The sequence below is a fragment of the Rhinolophus sinicus genome, chromosome 14 (assembly GCF_057876585.1).
Source record: "Rhinolophus sinicus isolate RSI-liver-muscle chromosome 14, RSI-T2T, whole genome shotgun sequence".
Lineage (NCBI taxonomy): Eukaryota > Metazoa > Chordata > Mammalia > Chiroptera > Rhinolophidae > Rhinolophus > Rhinolophus sinicus.
Window position 1 is genome coordinate 42,247,456 of NC_142514.1, and position 18,417 is coordinate 42,265,872.

The 18,417-nt window shown below is 35.5% G+C and overlaps 1 protein-coding gene across 3 annotated transcripts in view; it reads right to left on the minus strand.

The window, feature by feature from the left end:
* The window catches only part of MYSM1 (Myb like, SWIRM and MPN domains 1), a 33,883-nt gene extending 15,836 nt beyond the window's left edge, over positions 1-18,047 (minus strand). The window contains exons 1-9 of one of the 3 annotated variants that reach the window (XM_019742529.3): positions 17,787-18,047; positions 14,082-14,157; positions 12,448-12,518; positions 10,776-10,853; positions 10,663-10,686; positions 9,546-9,624; positions 6,114-6,212; positions 4,908-5,680; positions 540-670 (exon numbers count right to left, since the gene is read on the minus strand). In XM_019742529.3, coding sequence (XP_019598088.2) covers positions 540-670; positions 4,908-5,680; positions 6,114-6,212; positions 9,546-9,624; positions 10,663-10,686; positions 10,776-10,853; positions 12,448-12,518; positions 14,082-14,157; positions 17,787-17,929 — 1,474 coding nt within the window. In that variant the 5' untranslated portion in view covers positions 17,930-18,047. Of the gene's footprint in view, positions 1-539; positions 671-4,907; positions 5,681-6,113; positions 6,213-9,545; positions 9,625-10,662; positions 10,687-10,775; positions 10,854-12,447; positions 12,519-13,804; positions 13,912-14,081; positions 14,158-17,786 lie in introns of those variants that run through there. The other 2 variants (XM_074334778.2, XM_074334779.2) reach the window with 2 other exon arrangements.
* Positions 18,048-18,417: the final 370 nt, after the last annotated feature.

Consider the following 18,417-nt stretch of genomic DNA (forward strand, 5'->3'; position numbering starts at 1 on the left):
GGCTATTATCTTTCTTCAAAAAGTTTGTGTCATGTTAATAAAAGGGTTGAATACATTTACAAATATGCATATTCATCAACTTTTATATTTGAGAAAAACTAGGATAAAAAACTTTCTTCCATGAAAAACATTTTGGCACTTTTATTACATTTAAGTGTAGAGGCTCATAAATTATTTCCTTTATTTAAACACTGCTAGACAGTATTTCTAGCATGAATACAGTATTTGCAAATTAAACGGGTTATTAGACTTTTCATAAAATAATTTTATTTGACAAAGAACTGCATTCTTAAACTATTTCTACTTGCACTGAATATATATATTTTAAATTACACTAATTTTCTCAAAGGGAAATATAATTTAATCAACAGAAATGTTTTACAGCAAAATCTCAATACATTTATTCCATAATGTTATAGTATCTCTCTGAATTCTGTATCTATACCTAAATCTACTTGCATTCTAATCATCAAAGAAATTAATGTGCCATAAGGACAAAAAATGTTGAGCAAAAGATATTGTTGGGTTTTTATTTTTACCACATCCAAAATTGATTGCTCCTATCAACTCGAGGTATGTATGAATCCGTCCAATACAATTAACGTCCCCACAGTTCTTCAGGCCAGGACGTACTGAGGTCTTATTTAAGTATTTCGGTTTGCATATCTCCCTAATTAAGAGATGGAAGTACAATTATTTTGGATAAATAAAAACATGAAAAAGATTTCTGGGGATAACTTTTAATATTTGAAATATCTTAAAAGTTCATCCCCTCTTAATATGTAAATGTGTAGTGAATACAATGCTAATACATAACACCCAAGTGTACTTTTTTCTAAAATATTTTTAAGCGATGCAATAATTTACAAGTACAGTATGATTTTTACAAGTATCATTTCTTCCCCAATATTAAATTCAATATATTCCATTTACCCAAGGACTTTTAAGTGAGAAGCTTATTTATCTACAGAGCCAAATTCAAGCCTGAATCTGAATAAAAAATAACAGTTTGAATTACATATTGAAAGTATTTAGTATTAGACTTTTCTAGTTTTTAATATATTACTTAGGTTCACCTAGTTTTACTTTGCTGGACAATATCTTCTAATTATAAACTACCTTACAAATGCTTAAAAGCTTTTTATATTAGTTTTTAATCATTATGCCAATAAATAAGTGCTTACTCTCGGTGGAAAAAACAGAAATAGATATAGGGGGTCCCAAAGGAATAAAGAAATGCCCAAAGACTATAAAAGAAATGAGGTTTATATAATCAAACATATTTACTGAAGATACTTAATATACCATGCTGGATGGTACAATATAAAGTTTAATAGTAATAGAGAACTTAATAATAGTAGCAAACAATTACTGAGTGCTTACACCAGATGCTGTACCAAGAGTTACACATCCTTAATCCTCACAACTCTACAGGATAGATTTTATTATGATGAGAAAACAAAAAGGTCAGAAAAATTAAGGAAGTGACAGTCAGAATTCAAACAGACATTATAAACCAAGTATTTGGGTAAATCATGTGACACAGGCATTTCTTATTCAATCTTGATTTTATCCTACAAATATTTTGTATGCTCTACATGAGGCATTGTTCTAGGCACTAAGGATACAGACATGAATAATATAAAATGCCTGACCTTACAATCTAATGGGGGAGGCAGTCAATAAATTAATATCTACTGTATTGCCAGGTAGCAATAAATGCTAGGAAGAAAAAGTAAGAGGATAAATGGATACAGTAAGAGATAAATAGGCACAAACTATTTTAGATATGGTGTTTAAGGAAGGCCTCTTTAAGGAAAAACCAAATTTAAAATCATAAATCCTACAGAACTTCAGGGAAGATAAAAAGTAGTTTGTGATGTGGGTGGGTATTAAAAATTCCATTGAAAAGTTGAGATTTCAGAGTGGCTTGAAAGAAAAGGAAACAATCTGTATAAATGAAGGCAAGAAAGCAGGAATGAGCATGGTATAAGTAGCTACCAAAAAAACTGTAGGAGTCTAAAAACTGGATTGATGTAATTAACGAATACCCAAATCAAGAGGCTTTAAGCAGAATTTAGTAATCTAGCGCAGTGCTGAACAAATGGTAAGACCTCTAAAAATATCCGTTCATGATATAATAATAATGATTCATTCATTCAGTCTTCTCCCCTTAACAGAGTGCTTTCTGTATTCTAAGCATTGTTCTAAGCATTAGGGATTTAATAAGGAGCAGACAAAAAAAAAAAAAAAAAAAAAGTCCTCATGGAGATTGCATTATCATTGGGAAGGGGGAGGAGAAGAAAATACACAAATAAAAATACAATATTTTCAGTGGTAATAAGTTCTATGAAGATAAATAAAAAACAGGGTAAGAGAATGAGAGGAGCTATGTGAACTATATTAGATAAGGTGGTCAGAGAAGGCCTCTAATTTCTCTTGAATGAGATGAGGACGCAAAATTCACCAAGATTTGGAGGAGAAAATATGCCAGGCAGAAGGAAAATTCTGGGTCAAGGCCCTGAGTTGGAAGTGTGAAAATAATGAGTCAACACTACAGACTCTGGAAATCACCTTTCTCTAATGTGACCTGCAACAAGTTCCTTTTACTCTCGGAAACTCATTTTTCTCATCTGTAAAATGAGGACACGTTGTCAAGAGAATCAGAGATGATTTAAAGACAGTGTATGGCATTTGGTAGGCATTCAATAATGGTATTGGTTACTATTATTATTAAATTCCCCTAGACAGGGAGCCAACTTCATGTGCTTTTATGAAAAGGATCTTTTGGTTACAAAGAAATCTGGCAGGCCTCTTTTTATTTTTAAAACATTAACTTTTCCCTCTATTTTTTACCACCACCTCCAGTCCCTAACCACTCTCTCTTCTATTTCTGAAGAGAACATTTGAGTTACTGTTTAAAACATTTCTTTTTGCTTTCACAACTAGTGAAACAACAACATTTAACTGGTTTCATGGACTAAGGCAAATAACATTAGGAAACTAGTGCTACCCTGTTTCCCCGAAAATAAGACCTAGCCGGACAATTAGCTCTAATGCGTCTTTTGGAGCAAAAATTAATATAAGACCCGGTCTTATTTTACTATAAGATCAGGCCTTATATATGATATGATATATGATATGATATGATGTGATATGATATGATACAATGCTGGGTATTATATAATATCATATCATATAAATATCGGGTCTTATATTAATTTTTGCTCCAAAAGACGCATTAGAGTTGATGGTCCAGCTAGGTCTTATTTTCGGGGAAACACAGTATATAATTTATACTATCTATATAAATTACTCTACCTCATAAAAGTCAAAATCCAAAGTAACAAATGAAATTTGATTAAAATAACAGTAAGTACTCACTGATGATTCAGGTAGATGTTTTTGAGTTACTGTTTTGAAGCCCTTCAATTTTGGCCATTCTCTTATTTCCAAAATCAAAATTAGGTATCAAAAGAGATCTAATTTAACTGATCTTTTTTAACAGAATGAATTAGGCAATGTGGAATAACGGGAAGAGTGACTTAAGGAGTGAATACTTGCACTGAAGTCCTTCCCCTGTCAGTGACTGGTTGTATCATCGAAGGCCAGTGGGTCCCTAAGCCTCTCCTGACCTCTGAATCGCTCTATCAAATGGAGAAAATACCACCTGCCTATTTTACAGGATTGTTGTGAGCAGCTGATACAAAAAAGCTTTCTGTAAACTGTAAAGCACGAAGCAAATGTTACGAATTGTTCCTTATAAGCATTCTTTACTTTGATACCACCCTTACCAGCACTTGCACTTTTAGCAATCTCACCCATCTACAAGATAATCATGAGTCAGGAAAAAACAAAAATCTTTCTTTTAAAATAACGGCTATCTTTAAAAGCCAAATTACTTAATACTGTATGCATGAAATAAAAGGTCAGTGATTTAATAAGCAGGTTATTTGTTTTCCTTTGGTAAGTGAAAACCCTCTGTAAAGATGGCCCTATGTAATCCTGAAGCAATAACAATTATGAATGTTTAATCGTGTCTTAATTAAACAATTATGAAAAATTCTAATTAGTTTCAGAGCACTTAGGCTAATAAGGTGGGAAGATTTTTTGGGGTTTGTTCCCCATCACTCACTAAATAATTTAAGTAAAAAGTACTGAGCATTCAGAGGATAAAGTTCATATATCAGAAAATTACTATATGTGGATGAAGAGGGATGAAGGAATTATTAACACATTATGCCACAGGTTCAAAATTGAAAGCATTTAAGGCAGCTATTTAGGAGAATGGTTTCTGCAATCTAGCCACATTTAATGACACTGTTGTCATCAAAGTTTTCTATCTTTGTACTTTAAAGCACATGATAAACTAGGAAAGATACTTATCCCCCTTTTCCAGTGCAGTAATGTTTGTTGCATCTTCCTAACACTGTTCTAAGAAACCGCTTAAGGCAATCATCTAACCCTTTTTTCCCAAGCCCAAACACTCTTAATGAACAGACAGATGTTACAAAAGCTTTCCAAAGTTTCCCCATGAGAAATTTCAAGTCTTAGCTTATTGAAACACAGAGGGTGCCAAAAAAATGTATACACATTTTAAGAAAGGAAAAAAATGTATTAAAATTACGCTGATGGTAATCGCTATGCATACCTCTTGTAATTGCAGAAATCAAACGTGACTTGTATTCATCTTTTGTTATCAGTATATATTGAGTACTACAATTTTAATACAGTTTTTTCCTTTCTTAAAATGTGTATACATTTTTTTGGCACCCTCTGTATATTAATGTGTTAAAGCTCTCTGGATCATCAGCAATGTAAAATACTAAATTTTGCATAAGCCTAATTAAAATACTCTAGAGAATCATAAGTTTTAAAATATCATCTAAAATATAATTCTTCCTTACCACTGATCCAAAATGTAATTCCTAATTTTCAAATAGCGTTCTGGTGTTTTAGCTTGGCGCCCCTCAAAAAACTCAGGAATTGCTTGTTTTTCTTCTTCTTGAATAATATTTCTATCTATTTCTACTTCTTGCTCTGGTGGCTTAAGCTCTTCTTCCTCATGGCTCTCCTCCTCCATTTGGCAGGAAGAATGAAAACACATTTCATTATCACTCAGATCTTTCTGAACATCACAAGGCTCTGGAGAGGGCAACCGCCTGGTACCATCCACTATTCCATGTCCATCATGCTTAGCACAGCTGTTCATTATTTTATTACATTTCGGATCATTTAATTCAACTGATTTTTTGTCACTGGTGCTCTGTTTTTCAGTCCAAAATGTAGTTTCTGAGCTTGAAATTGTTTCCATCTCACCCTGCTCTATATTCTGAAGATATTCCTCGGGAGGTTTAGAAATGGGATCTTCCTGGCTGTCAGAGGCAATAAATTCTCCTTGATAGGTTTCAGGACTTTTACTATTAGGGATGTCTAATAAGAGATCACTGCTAGGATTCTCTTGGGGCGCTTGAGAAGTCAACGCATCTGCCTCATCTGTGATGTCCACTTCCTCGTCATCAGATAACTTTTCAATTTTTACAGCATTCAAGTTGGGATCAGCACATCCCCTTAACCTTGATGGTGTCCATGTCTTTGTGCCTTCATCTTCATTTTTAATCTGAAGATAACTGCTGTTCTTCTGGTTTGGTGTTTCCTTCTCTGGACCATCTAATTTTACCTTATTAAAAATGAAGATAAAACCCCATACTATTAAGATTTTAAAATTTAATCACCGGCACAAAAAAACAGGATGAATACAAAATATTGTATTAAACTGAGTACATGTTGTTGATAGACTGTACCTTTATTGTGCTGTTCTTCAAAGTATTTACAACTGCATTTTAAATAAGCAATTAATATTTTGTTCTACTTAACTATGAAATTAAGTGGAATAATAGTATCTATTTAATAGGAACACGCAAATCACTGATGATATGCTTTGAGATTTATGAAGATCAACATTTGTAGAGTACTTTGAGTATGAAATACTTTCACTATAAAATTTTTGAACATTAAAATTTTAATGCCTGAATTAAAAACTGTTTTTGCTTACTCATTTTATTTATTTAAAATGTTATCATTATTAACTAGAATATTTATATTCTGCTTACCTTATTTTTAAAGTACTGTCTGGCATAACTCTTTACTTGTAAAACAGTACGACTTCCAATTAGTTTTGCAATTTTGGTCCACCTTCGGCCACATTTAGCCTATATTATCAAAATGGAAAAGAAATTGCTTGTATTGAACTAACTTGTTAATATTCCAAGGAACTGCCACGTTATAAAAAGCCAACTAAAAGAACACCCCATCGTTATTCTAAGGCACATAATGAAGCCTCATATATAGGTAAGACTCTTAAAATCAAAGCCCACATTCTTGTTTTGGAATTTGGACTTAGGAAAACTGACCAAAGTGATTTAGAAATTAGTTTTCTTTTCATAGTTATCTAAATGAAGTTCCATCACTCTTACATATTCCTAACAGTACATATTTATATTGTACATCATGATGTTCCAAATCTTAAGGTAACTTAAAAAAAAAAAAGTACCTGAAAGGGAGGCAGGTTATATTTTTCATTTATAGAATCAACTGAATATGTTCTGACACTAATTTCAAAACACTTTTTTTTTTCACCCAGACTCCATGTTACAATATCTATTACATAACAGATACTACTATAACTCTACACAGATATCAGACATGAACTGACTTACAGGAGTGAATCACAAATGAAGTGACCTATACCCAACGTCTCCCTATACCCTTCTATTGTCAAAGGCTGTCCATCTGCTAACACTGAAACTGTGGTGAGATAAAACAGACAACTTGAGGGAGCTCTGGTGTGTTCTGAAGTACTAAAATGAATGCATATAATTTCAAAGCTAAAAGGGATTTTTAGGTATCATCAAGTCTCATTTGATACATACATAAACCTCCTTTATAATATCTCCAACACAAGATACTCTCTAATTCCCAAAGTACCTCAACAATTCTATTTTTTAGAATTCTTAAAACTGAGAAAAATAAACAAACAAACAAATCCAGCCACAACTCAGGGAAGTTGATCCCAGGGCAAATTTGCAGGCCAGGCAATTATGACTTACAGTAGCAAGTCATCTTCAAAGATCTGACCCAAATGATAAATCTTAATTTATATACTTATTTCTGGCTTTCATGAGAAAATCTGACATATGGACAATTTCTTAAAACTGAAAGTACTTCTGGGAAATTTACTAGTAAGTATAAATTAATTATTTATATTGCTGTTAACTCACACTTACTGAGATCAACTTACTGAAGAATTCGTTATCGTTATTGTGAGATCAAGTCAAATAGGTAACTTGGTAGCGTGGAGCACTTTGGGAAACAGGAAAGATCCTGACAAAGTGTGACCAACATGGACTGTAGGGGCTGAGGCACTATAAAAATTAGGGAGGAGGTACTAACAAGAGGAGCAAAGAAAACATTCACCAATTTCAAAATAGAGCAAAGAGAGAGTCCTATGCCCAAGAAAGGGAAAGAAAAATCTTCCTTCATCATTCAGTACGACATAATTCCCTTCTCTCAAACCTGAGAGAATTCAGTCTATAAGCAAACTATAGCAAAAGGTTAAAAAAGGCTGAAACACAACCAAGAGTTCTATGTGTTTTTATGAGAAAACATTCTAAGTTTAAAATACCTTTTTATGTACATAGATTATCTACATATGTATATAAATATACATTTCTTTATACAGAGATAAACACCTCTGGAAGGATACACAAAGAACAGATGAAAATGGTTACCTCAGGCATAGAGAACTGATGGTTGAGACAGGAGTTAGACTTAGCACCCTTTAACTTTAGGTACCTTTTGAATTTTGAACCATGCAGATGTAGCCCCTGTAACTATCATGAATGTCAACAATAACCTAAAACTTCACAACCCACTTGCATGTATGTGTGTATATATATGGTCTTTATGTATACGAGGTGAGATTGAAAAATATGGTGAATGTTTAAATAAAAAAATTTATTACAGTAAAAGACACATCGCCACTAATCCCCCTCAAAATACTCCCCCTCGAACACACTTATCCCATCCTTTTCACTTTCTAAAGCAGTTCTGGAAGTCCTCTTTTGTGTTTTTATTTCATCCTCTATCATGACAACACTCCGTGTCGCACACTCCTTCTGGTACCACAATTTCTGTCAAACGAAAACATTATCGTGTGTCCTTATCTACCTTATTCACTGGATCTGGCACCGTGCAACTTCTGGCTCTTCCTTAAAGTCAAAATGACCATGACAGGCAAATGTTTTGAATTGATTCTGGACATCAAGGCAGCCATGACAGCAACTAAAGACATTCATGAAAGAGGACTTCCAGAACTGCTTTAGAAAGTGGCAAGAATGATGAGGTAAGTGTGTTCGAAGTGAGGGGAGTATTTTGAGGGGGATTAATGGGAATGTGTCTTTTACTGTAATAAATTTTTTAAAATGTAAACATTCACCGTATTTTTTTATCACTCCTTATATATGGGGCAAAATACCAAAGTCGTCAGCAATCTTAAATAAATGACTGGCTAATTAAAGTTAGATTATGTAAATGATAATCCTGAAACAGACTGAAATACCAATATAAAAAAACATCAACAGCATAGGAGAAAAACCTCAGCAAGAAATAAAACCCTCAAGGTAGTTTATGTATTTATATAAAAACATCACAGAATATATGAATGTCATGGTGATGGCTAACTCTAAAAATACAAACACATTTTATTACCGATAATGTAGAAACGTTACCAGTACTTCAATTAGCATTTATAAATCCTACATAAATATTATATATTCAATATATATAATATATAAACATATGTAATTTCAAAAATCAATTAGTATAACACTGGGTAATATGTACCTTAAAGGAAAAGACGTAACTTAATTCTTAATAGTTAAAAAAATTTTCTGCATGTTTTATTAAAAATTTCTTCATATTAAGGAGTATTTTCAGAATTAGAAATTGTGCATATTTTCCCGTTATGTAACTTGTAGACATTTATACAGATCTCATTAAAACATTCAGGCAAAACAAATGTTTTTAGTCTTCAATTACATCCACTAAAATATTTAGACTATATACACAATGCCAAATATCTGAATAAAAAAGAACTCAGCTGATCACCCAGACAGTTCCAAATATGCATGTTTTTTCCCCAAAAGAAAATAGCAGGTAACTGAATAATTTTTCTTTTAATCCAGGTAGTTGGTGTCATGTATATATAGAGAGCTCAACATCTCAGGTGTTATTAATATAGAAAAAGGGCGAAAACTATCCAAATTATTAATCCAAATCTATTATAACATTTTAGTAAGTTAAATGAGTTGAATTCTGTTGTACTACCCTACAAATATCATCAGTCTAACTATAGAAAAACTATAGATATGATCACTGTAATTAAAAAGAAATTTTTGGTCTCTACAAATTAATTTAACCTTGTAATTCTATAATTATTTGCTACTAGAATTATTTTACTATAAATCAAAAATTGCTCTATTTACCAGCCCTTGTTCAAACAGTTCTTTTTCTTCTATCGTCCACTTTACTGAGAAACTGGCTGGTTTTGTAGGAGATTGTACCCTAAGGGGAAAAAAAGGAATTGCAAAAAAATTTCTGAAATGGAACATTCCATATTTACGCAGCTAAAGGTTATAGATAGCCATGGGCTAATAAATTCAATACTTTGACTCTAAGAATTAAAAAATAGAAAAGGAGAAGAAGAAGAAGGCTGCAGCCTCTACCTGGAGGGACAGATTTACCCTGTCTCTATACTTCTCTAGCTCAGGATGACAGGAGCCCCAAAGGACATAATCCTTGGGTCTTAGTGAAGATAACACTAAAAGACATCAAAGGAAGTCAATGTGATAACAAACAAATAGGCTTCCTTAGGTTGGACACAAAGTAGCAGACGTTAATACATTTCCAAATCCTGCAAGGCATGTAAGAGTCTAAACTGGCTCCAGAAATATTATCTCTGATTCTTTCAGGTAAATCCATATAAATATCAAGCCAGAAAAGTCAAAAAACTATGGCATTGTGTTTATTGCTTTTGAAACGGCAGTATCTTAAGAAATTAAAATAAAATAGTGATGAGGCTCACTAATTTAAGCAAACCATTAATCTTTTCATTAACTTCATTTTATTGTTCTTGTTTATTCAGCAAAATGCCAAAGCCAAAATCTATTCAGTGCTCAAACTCTGGCAAATCTGTAAAGCCATACCCTCTATGGGACCATAAACATGGACGTTTATAAACACTAAATAAAAGTTAACAGTTTCTCTAATTTTTAAAAGCTACAAATTAAAATTAAATTTTTGTTTGAAATGATTGAAAATTAATTGACAGGGCTTCTAATATATTAAATAGCAAATTTAAAAACTTTCCTCACAAATCCCTAGGAAACAATATTTTCCATAATCTGGTGGAACAAACCGAAAGAGAAATTCTGGCAAATAAATAACATCATAAAACTACCTTGGGGCATTCCAGTATCTGTACAAGAAATTTTGATTTTATATTTTTGTATAACCCAAGATCAAGAAGAATTTTCCAGTTTTATTTTCCCATAATTTTTAACTAATAAAAAAGGCTTTAAAATATAAAACATAAGTACATACGTGATTTTTGCTGTTTTCTGCAGACTGCACATAAAAAAAGAAAATAAAGATGCGTGTGAAGAAGTTTTTAAAATATAATTCAAATTTTTAGAAGTATTATAAATTGATTTTACCTCTTCATGTATTTTTTATCATCTTCCTTTTGATCGAGCCAGAATTTTTCTGGAAGTGATTTCTTAGATAAATAATACCTGTAAAATTATTAAGGAAACTTTTCAAACAATAATAAAATCAGAATTTTTATGTGACTTATATAAAGCAGGCACTCATATACTCATGAAAAATCACTCAAATGCTAGCTAAATGAATTCTTCTCAAAGCCCTTCTCAGGTTTGCAAAAATGATAAAATTATTTATACCTCACAGGGTTGTTACATGGATTAAACATTACATGTGAAATCATACAATACGGTGCCTACAAAAAATGTGTGGTATGTAAATGCTAGTTTCTCTTATCTTCCTTTTTAGAAGTGGCTAAGAGAACATTATCAATATTTCAATTCTTTTTGCTAAAACATATATGTGTATGTCAGGCACTATTCTAGGCAGTAGATATTGAAGACAAAGATACAAGAAAACATTACCCCTGTTCTCCAAGAGCTCACATAGTTTTTATTCTCATTATTTGTTTCCAAATTTGGAGGTGAACCAGTAATCTAGAACTGTACCGTTCAATACATTAGCCAAGACACGTTTAAGTACTGAATACTGGAAATGTGGCTAGAATGAACTGAGATGTGTTGTTTAAGTATAAAATACACACTGAGTTTCAGAGTATGAAACAAAGAATGTAAAAGAGCTCAATAATGTTTTTATGTTGATTACATATTGAAATACTAAGTTAAATAAATTATTGAAATTAATTTCCTCAGTTTTAAATGAAGCTACTAGAAAATTTTAAATGATATACGACTCCCACTATTTTTCTGTTGAAAAGCAATGATATAGGCTATAACTGTAATGTTTGGGGAGAATTAGAGAATAAGAAAGCTTAAAAAGGGTTAACCTATAATAATTAAAGGTACCCAGACACTCTGAAATCAATATAGCAGTAAATGGGAATAAAGGGAATAGAAACATTATGGCTTAAAAACAGGCAGAAATCCATGAAATATAGATAAAAAGAGTTAAAAACAAATCACTACTTATTAGACTATTAATAATCTTTATAAATCATAAAATCAGACACAGAGTCTCAAAGAAGTTACCAACATCATATACAGCAGCTAAAAGAAACGACAAGAAGCCAGTGGTTAAACCATGGATAAGGAGCCTCAACTTTGGGGGGGAAAAAATCTTCATCCTATTGTATTTGTTTTGTGCTTTTTACTTAGATTTCTCCCATATAACACCTGTAAATTGACAGAGTAGGAAGTGAGAAGAACTTTTACATATTCTAGTTCTGTGTCCTTGGACAAATAACATCTTTGGACTTCGGCTTATATAACTGAAAATGGAGGATTGGATTAAATGATCTTGGACTTGGACTAAAGGTTCTAGCTAACTTAAAACATTCTACAATTTCGACTCACTAGTCACAGAGTATTAAGAGTTGGCTAACAACAGCAACTCAAATATATTTGGTCATATCTCAGATTTAGCAGTAAAATGGAACCAGAGGAATAAAATGCAGCTTTTTGCATAGGTAGGTAACATTACATAGTAGCAGTCTGGGGCCAAATATAATCCACCCAATAATTAACAGTGGTCTCTTTTGTAGGTTTTGCATTTAGAGATTTTTTTAACCCTGAAATCTTTTCTTTCTTCATAATCATTAAAGGATACTCTTCTTCCAACAACATTTTCTCAATGACGGCTCTGTTCTCTTCACTGATGGTGCTATCCAGCGTCCAAGGCTATTAAAAAAGAGAATACATATTTTTTTAAATTAACTATTTTTTGAAATTACCTTCTGTTTGGTTAAATACATGATATAATGATTACAAATAATAACAGCTATCATTTACTGAGCACACAGACACATCTTTGATTTGCACGATAATGCTGAGATAGGCATTGTTACTTCACACATGCATCCACAGCACTGCTACTAGCATTGCAGATGGAAGAGCAGAAACTTGACACACAAGTCTGTTGGATTCCAGGGCTCAAGCTCCTACCCATTATAAAGTGATAATGGCGATCATGTATGAAGAACTATTGGGTATCAGCATTTTCCTAGACACTTCACCTATTTCCAAAACTCAACAATTCTTTTTTCCCTCAAGCCACAATCTCTCCTTCAATCATCATACTCATTTCCAAGTCTCAAAACTTAAAATATTTTCAGCTCAGGTCTCCTCTCCAGGCTCTGTCTAGACTGTCATTTCCAACTGCCCACGCAAAATTTCCACTTGCGTATCTAGTGGGCCTCTCAAACTTAACATATTTAAAACATAACTCATCACCACATACCTTCTTTCACCTGCTTCTTCCCCTGCCTTCCCAACTCTGTAAATGGCACTACTTGTCCCCAAGTTATTCCCAGCTAGGAACCCAAGAATCATCCTGGATTCTTTCCTTTTCCCTCAATCCCATAGCCAATCTACCAAGCAGTTCTACCTCCAAAAAATAATGCAAATCCATCCACTTCTATCTCTTCTGCCACAATCTCAGGCAGAGCCATCACCAAATCTTTCTTAGATTATTACAAATGTTTCCTAACTGGTCTCTTTGATTCTACTCTTGCTTCCTACAAATATGATAGAGTTCTCATCTGCCTTTCTAACCTCGTCATAGCTGTCACTTTCCCTCTGACCCACTATATTCTAGACATGTTTCCAATCAGAGCCTTTGTGCTGTTATTCTTTCTGCTTAGAATGTGTTTCTCAACTCTTCACATATGTACTCCTCTCTTTCTGTTACATTTCAACCTAAATGTCACCTCCTCAGTTTCCCTCACTGACTTACCTACAGTAGGTTCCCCACCCTGTTACCCTCAGTCAGCATCTTGCTTATCTCCTTCATAATTTATAGTCTGTCTACTTGTTTATCACCTGACTCTCCTTTAGAATGTAAGCTCCTTGAGAGCAGGACCATGTCTGTCTTGATCATAGTTGTATCCCCCAAATCTAACCTAGTGTCTGACACATAGTAAGTACTCAATAAATAACTGTTAAACAAGGAAGTGAATCCTGCATACCCCCATTTTTTAGATGATGAAACTGAAGGTCACAAATCTGGTAAGTGGTAGGGCAATGATTTGTGCCCAAATCCTGCTGGCTCCAAAGTCATCTCCAAACAGGCCATTTTTCAAAGTCAAAAGAAATAAGAGTAAGTTTCTTCTATTTTTAAAGTAAGAAAAATATTTCAACGTATTATCTTTGAGATTGCTGAGAACTAGCACCAAGTAAAAATAAGAGGTACTCTGAGTAATGAGTAATAGCTTAACGTACCATATATATTCATAAAATACTTACAATAAGACCATTCCCAGTTCTCCAGGATGAATCAAGATAGTGATCTTGCAAAACAGATGCTGTATTATCATTGCTTCTGTAATAATTAAAGAAATGGTTATAAAAGTGGTGTTATAACAGGTAATGGATATAATCTGCACAGCACAGTGACTGGTGGATTGAGATGTTAAGCAAACATGTAGTTCCCCTCTCCCCTTAACAGATTTAACACTACAGAAATGCTGTTCTACCGCTTTGGCCTGTCACATATATACTAGGTTCAAGCCACCCTATAGCAATTGCTAAACATCAAGTCTGTTCACTTCTTTTGTTTCCCAAGAATAAACAACTTCATGAGGGGAAAAAAAAAATACCCCAAAGCAGCAACAACCACACATGCTTTGTCGTCATGAACCTATACTTCATGTTTCTTTTGAGGAGTATCCATGTGTACATAGGAATTCAACCTCACAATTAATTCTTTTAGCTATTAACAAGTCTAAAGCACAAAAGCCATATCAATAGCACCACCCTCAAAAAAAAAAGCAAGAATAGATGGAAGAACCAAAATAGAAAATACTTAAAGAAGCGTAGTACAGTGAAGAAATAAGAACACGTAATGACATTTTAATAACTCATGTAATTTAAAAAATTAACGGGGTCTTTTCTATGTTCATGGGGGATTAAACTTTGTTAATCCACTCCTTTCATAAGAACTCTCTAAAGTCACACTATTCACTTCATATGCAAAAAGCCTGAATGAAATAGCTAAGTTTTGGGAGGTCAAATCTATGATATAATTAAATTTTACTTTTGTATGTCCTGAAGTTAAAAAGTTTCCTAGTTAAGTTCTTGACTTTTCCCAGACCTACTCTAGTGGTGAAAATTTTGTACAAAAACCTATATACAGGTTTGTATTTTTGAACCTTCAATTAGTCCGACAGTGGTTATAATAAATTGTGGGGTTAACAAATTATCTACAATAAACTAAAAGCAATAATGTCTCTCAATTGTTGACGGCAAAAAGGTTTTAACTCAAATGTCAATTCTGACTTGATAGAATCTACCAGGAATGCAAAATAAAGGATTCTTAGACTCATATCAGCAGACGGAAACCTTTGTTTAACTAACTAGACCTGCCAAGGGTACAGGAGGTGGGACTAGAATCACTTCAAGTTTACTTCAGAAATCTTTTTACAGTGTTCCTCAGTAAGAATTAGCAACATCCACACCTCTGGTGTATGCATCAAGACACCTACCTGGACATCCACAGGCACCACAAATTAATGTGTTTAAACCTGAGCTCACCTTTCCTCTCAAACATGCTACTCTTCCATTGGTTCCCATCTCAGTCTATGGCATCTTAATCCCCTTAAAAGCCCAAGCCAGAAATCTGAGCCTGTCCTTATTTCCTCACAACGCACATTCAATTTGTTGCCAATTCTGTTGCTTCTCTCTTTTTCAAATTCAGTTCTTACACAATATCCACACTGACCAGAGGGCCTATACTTTCAGACCTTATACTTTTCCCTGGGTAAGTGCGAGGGATAAAGCTGAGGAGCCATCCACCTTCCCTTCTTTTTCTTTTCCCAGTTATCTCCATTTGGAATATATATAGGAGGTTTATTGTCTGTCTTACCTAATAAACAATGTTTGGTTCTATTAGAGCAAGGATTTAAGTTTTAGTAACTGCTGTATACGCAGGGCTTGGTATACAAAAGGTGCTCAATCAATATTTGTTGAATGATTGAATGACTGAAGTAGGTGAGGCATGGATCACACAGGTCTCTAGGAGTTAAGGAATGAATGTTTTATCATGAAGTCAATTGGGAATTGAAAGGAATAACACAATCAGAGACGGATGTAAGAAAGGCTGCTCTAACTGCAGGGAAGTATAGAAGGGGCCAAAGAGACAAGGAACAGTTATGAAGGAGTGATTATATAAATACTAGAAAAGGGTGACAGTAATTTAGACCAAGGGCACAAGCAACAGGAAGTGAACACATTTGAGAGTATACTTAGAGTCAACAGACCCTTAATAACTGATAGGACAGAAAGAGTAGAAGGAGAAAGTCAAGGAAAAGTGTACATGTAGGTCTGTGCCTTGTGTGACTGGGTAGTTGGTGCCATTTATTGAACTAGGAACCTAGAGAGGCAGGTTTGGTGGAGAAAATTTCTAAGCTCAGATTGAGGGGCTTGTGGAACAACCAAGTGCATATAGTTTCAGAGTGTTGGTTAAATAGATCTGAAGCTCAGGACAAGAGATTTGGGTTGGCAACATAGCTGCGTCCTACACAGCTAGACTGAGAAACAACGGCTTGAACCGGAGAGGGAGGGGGGTGGCGGAAGAAAGAGAAAAAAAAAAGATTAATTTCATCTACACTAATGTGAACAATGATGGTTATTAAAGGTTCCCTACTCATCTGTAGAGCTGATTTGCCTAACGATTTGGGAGAGAATAACTATGAATTTAATTACTCCTCCCATTTTTCCAGTGCTTTAGAATTCACAAAAAGTTTAAACCTCCTATCTTAGGCCCTCATGGGCAGGGTCAGTACTGTTCTCCACAACTTACGGAAACCCCACTGTTAGCTCGGATCATATGAAATTGCCATTTTATGGGTCAAAATGTTCTAAGACTGGCACTTTCTCATGGTTCAATATAGCAGATGGAGTTCTAATGAAGTTGTTCATAGTTATGAGCAGCACAGCTGGCTGAGTTTAGTGTGGAGGTCTTTTGATTCCTCATCCGTCTAGGCCTCTTCCACTATTAAAAGGAGACTCTGGAGGTACGTTTCTAAAATGGTATGCATCAATTCCTATTTCAGACAGCAAAGAGTCAACGGGTTAGATCTCAAGCTGGATGGTGCCCTTTAAAACCACACTGGCCTATTATGCAGAAATTGGTATCAAATTCACCGTGACCCCTCACTGAGTTCTCACAATACCATCCTTGAGGGTAACAGAACAGTAAAGAACAGGACAGTTACAGAGCACCTAACATATGCTAAAACACATCCAGCAATTATTTCATCTGATCCTCACCACACTCGTACGAGGTACATATCATGATTTGCCAGTTTACACATGAGCTGTCTGAGGCGGAGACAAGTTTAACGTCTGGCCTAAGGGTCACAGTGCCAGACGCCGGCCGGGCCAGCCAACGCAGAAGGACAACCAGAGCTGTCCAGCGCCACAGTCCTACCCCTTTCCTTGAAGTCAAGCTGCCTCTCAGGAAGTTGTTCACAACTATCCCTACGTGGAAGAGGAAACCTGCGGCCAGTCGGAATGAAACGCCCAAGGTCACACGGCTTGCAAAGAAAGGAACAGGGATCCCTGACCTCGGATGTCGTCCAGGGGCCGCCCTTGTTGGAGTTACTGTCGGGCGGGGGTAAGGAGGCGGATTCTGGCGAAATTCTGGGGTGGAGACAGTGGAAGAAGGAATTGCTCGAAAGAGTGCCATGTGCCAGGCGAAGTCGGAGCCCTCACGGCATCCACACAAAAGGTGGAACAGCCGTCGGTCACTAGCTCCGGGTACCCGCCCGCGGGGCTCAGGAGTAGCCGGCTGGCGGGATGGGCGCGGCCCCTCACCGGCCGCTAGGAGACCCCGGCGCTGCCGTTTTCTTCCGCTCCCCTGTCCCCTGACTGACGCGCCGCCATTCTACGGCACTGCCCTCGCACCCGCCCCCCTCCGCGTCCCTGCGAGACCCGGGCCCTATGCCTCACCCCGGCTGTGCTGCCGCGGCCACCACGTCCCCTTCGATATCCACATCCGCCTCTTCCGCCGCCATGATGGGACCTGACCCCATCCGTCCTCCCGAGAGATCCCGCGAGAGGTGGATGGTCGGGGGTGGGGCCGCGTGCGTCATCGGGCGGAATTGAAGGCTCGTCCAGCGCTGCGCCTGGGGAAGCTGGGCTTCCGGGGAAGCGATGCCCCCTGCGGCCGGGGGGGTGGGTCTTTTTGACTTTTGTTGACGTTGAAAGACTTTGGGAGGTGGCCCAGGCTTGGCTTTTGAAGAGATTGTGCTCTTGGGTAAATTCTTTGGCACTCACTTCTCTCATTTGTGTAATAGGGATAGTAATAAATATCTTCCTGGAGTGTTGACAAAGTGAAGCCAGAGGTGCTTTAAACAGGGAAGGTGACTACAATGAAGGACCTTTTACCTACTGGTCTGCTTTTCGGGTTTTTTCCTTTCTTCTCTCTCTCTTTTTGTTTTTTAAAGAAAACGTTCAGCACTTATGTGAAGTGCTGAACAACTTCTGTTTTAATATTCAAAAAACATTTAAGAATATAACTTATGATTACATATTTTATTTTGTACAGGTCTTTACAACTAATTAAAAAGTCATTCTCATG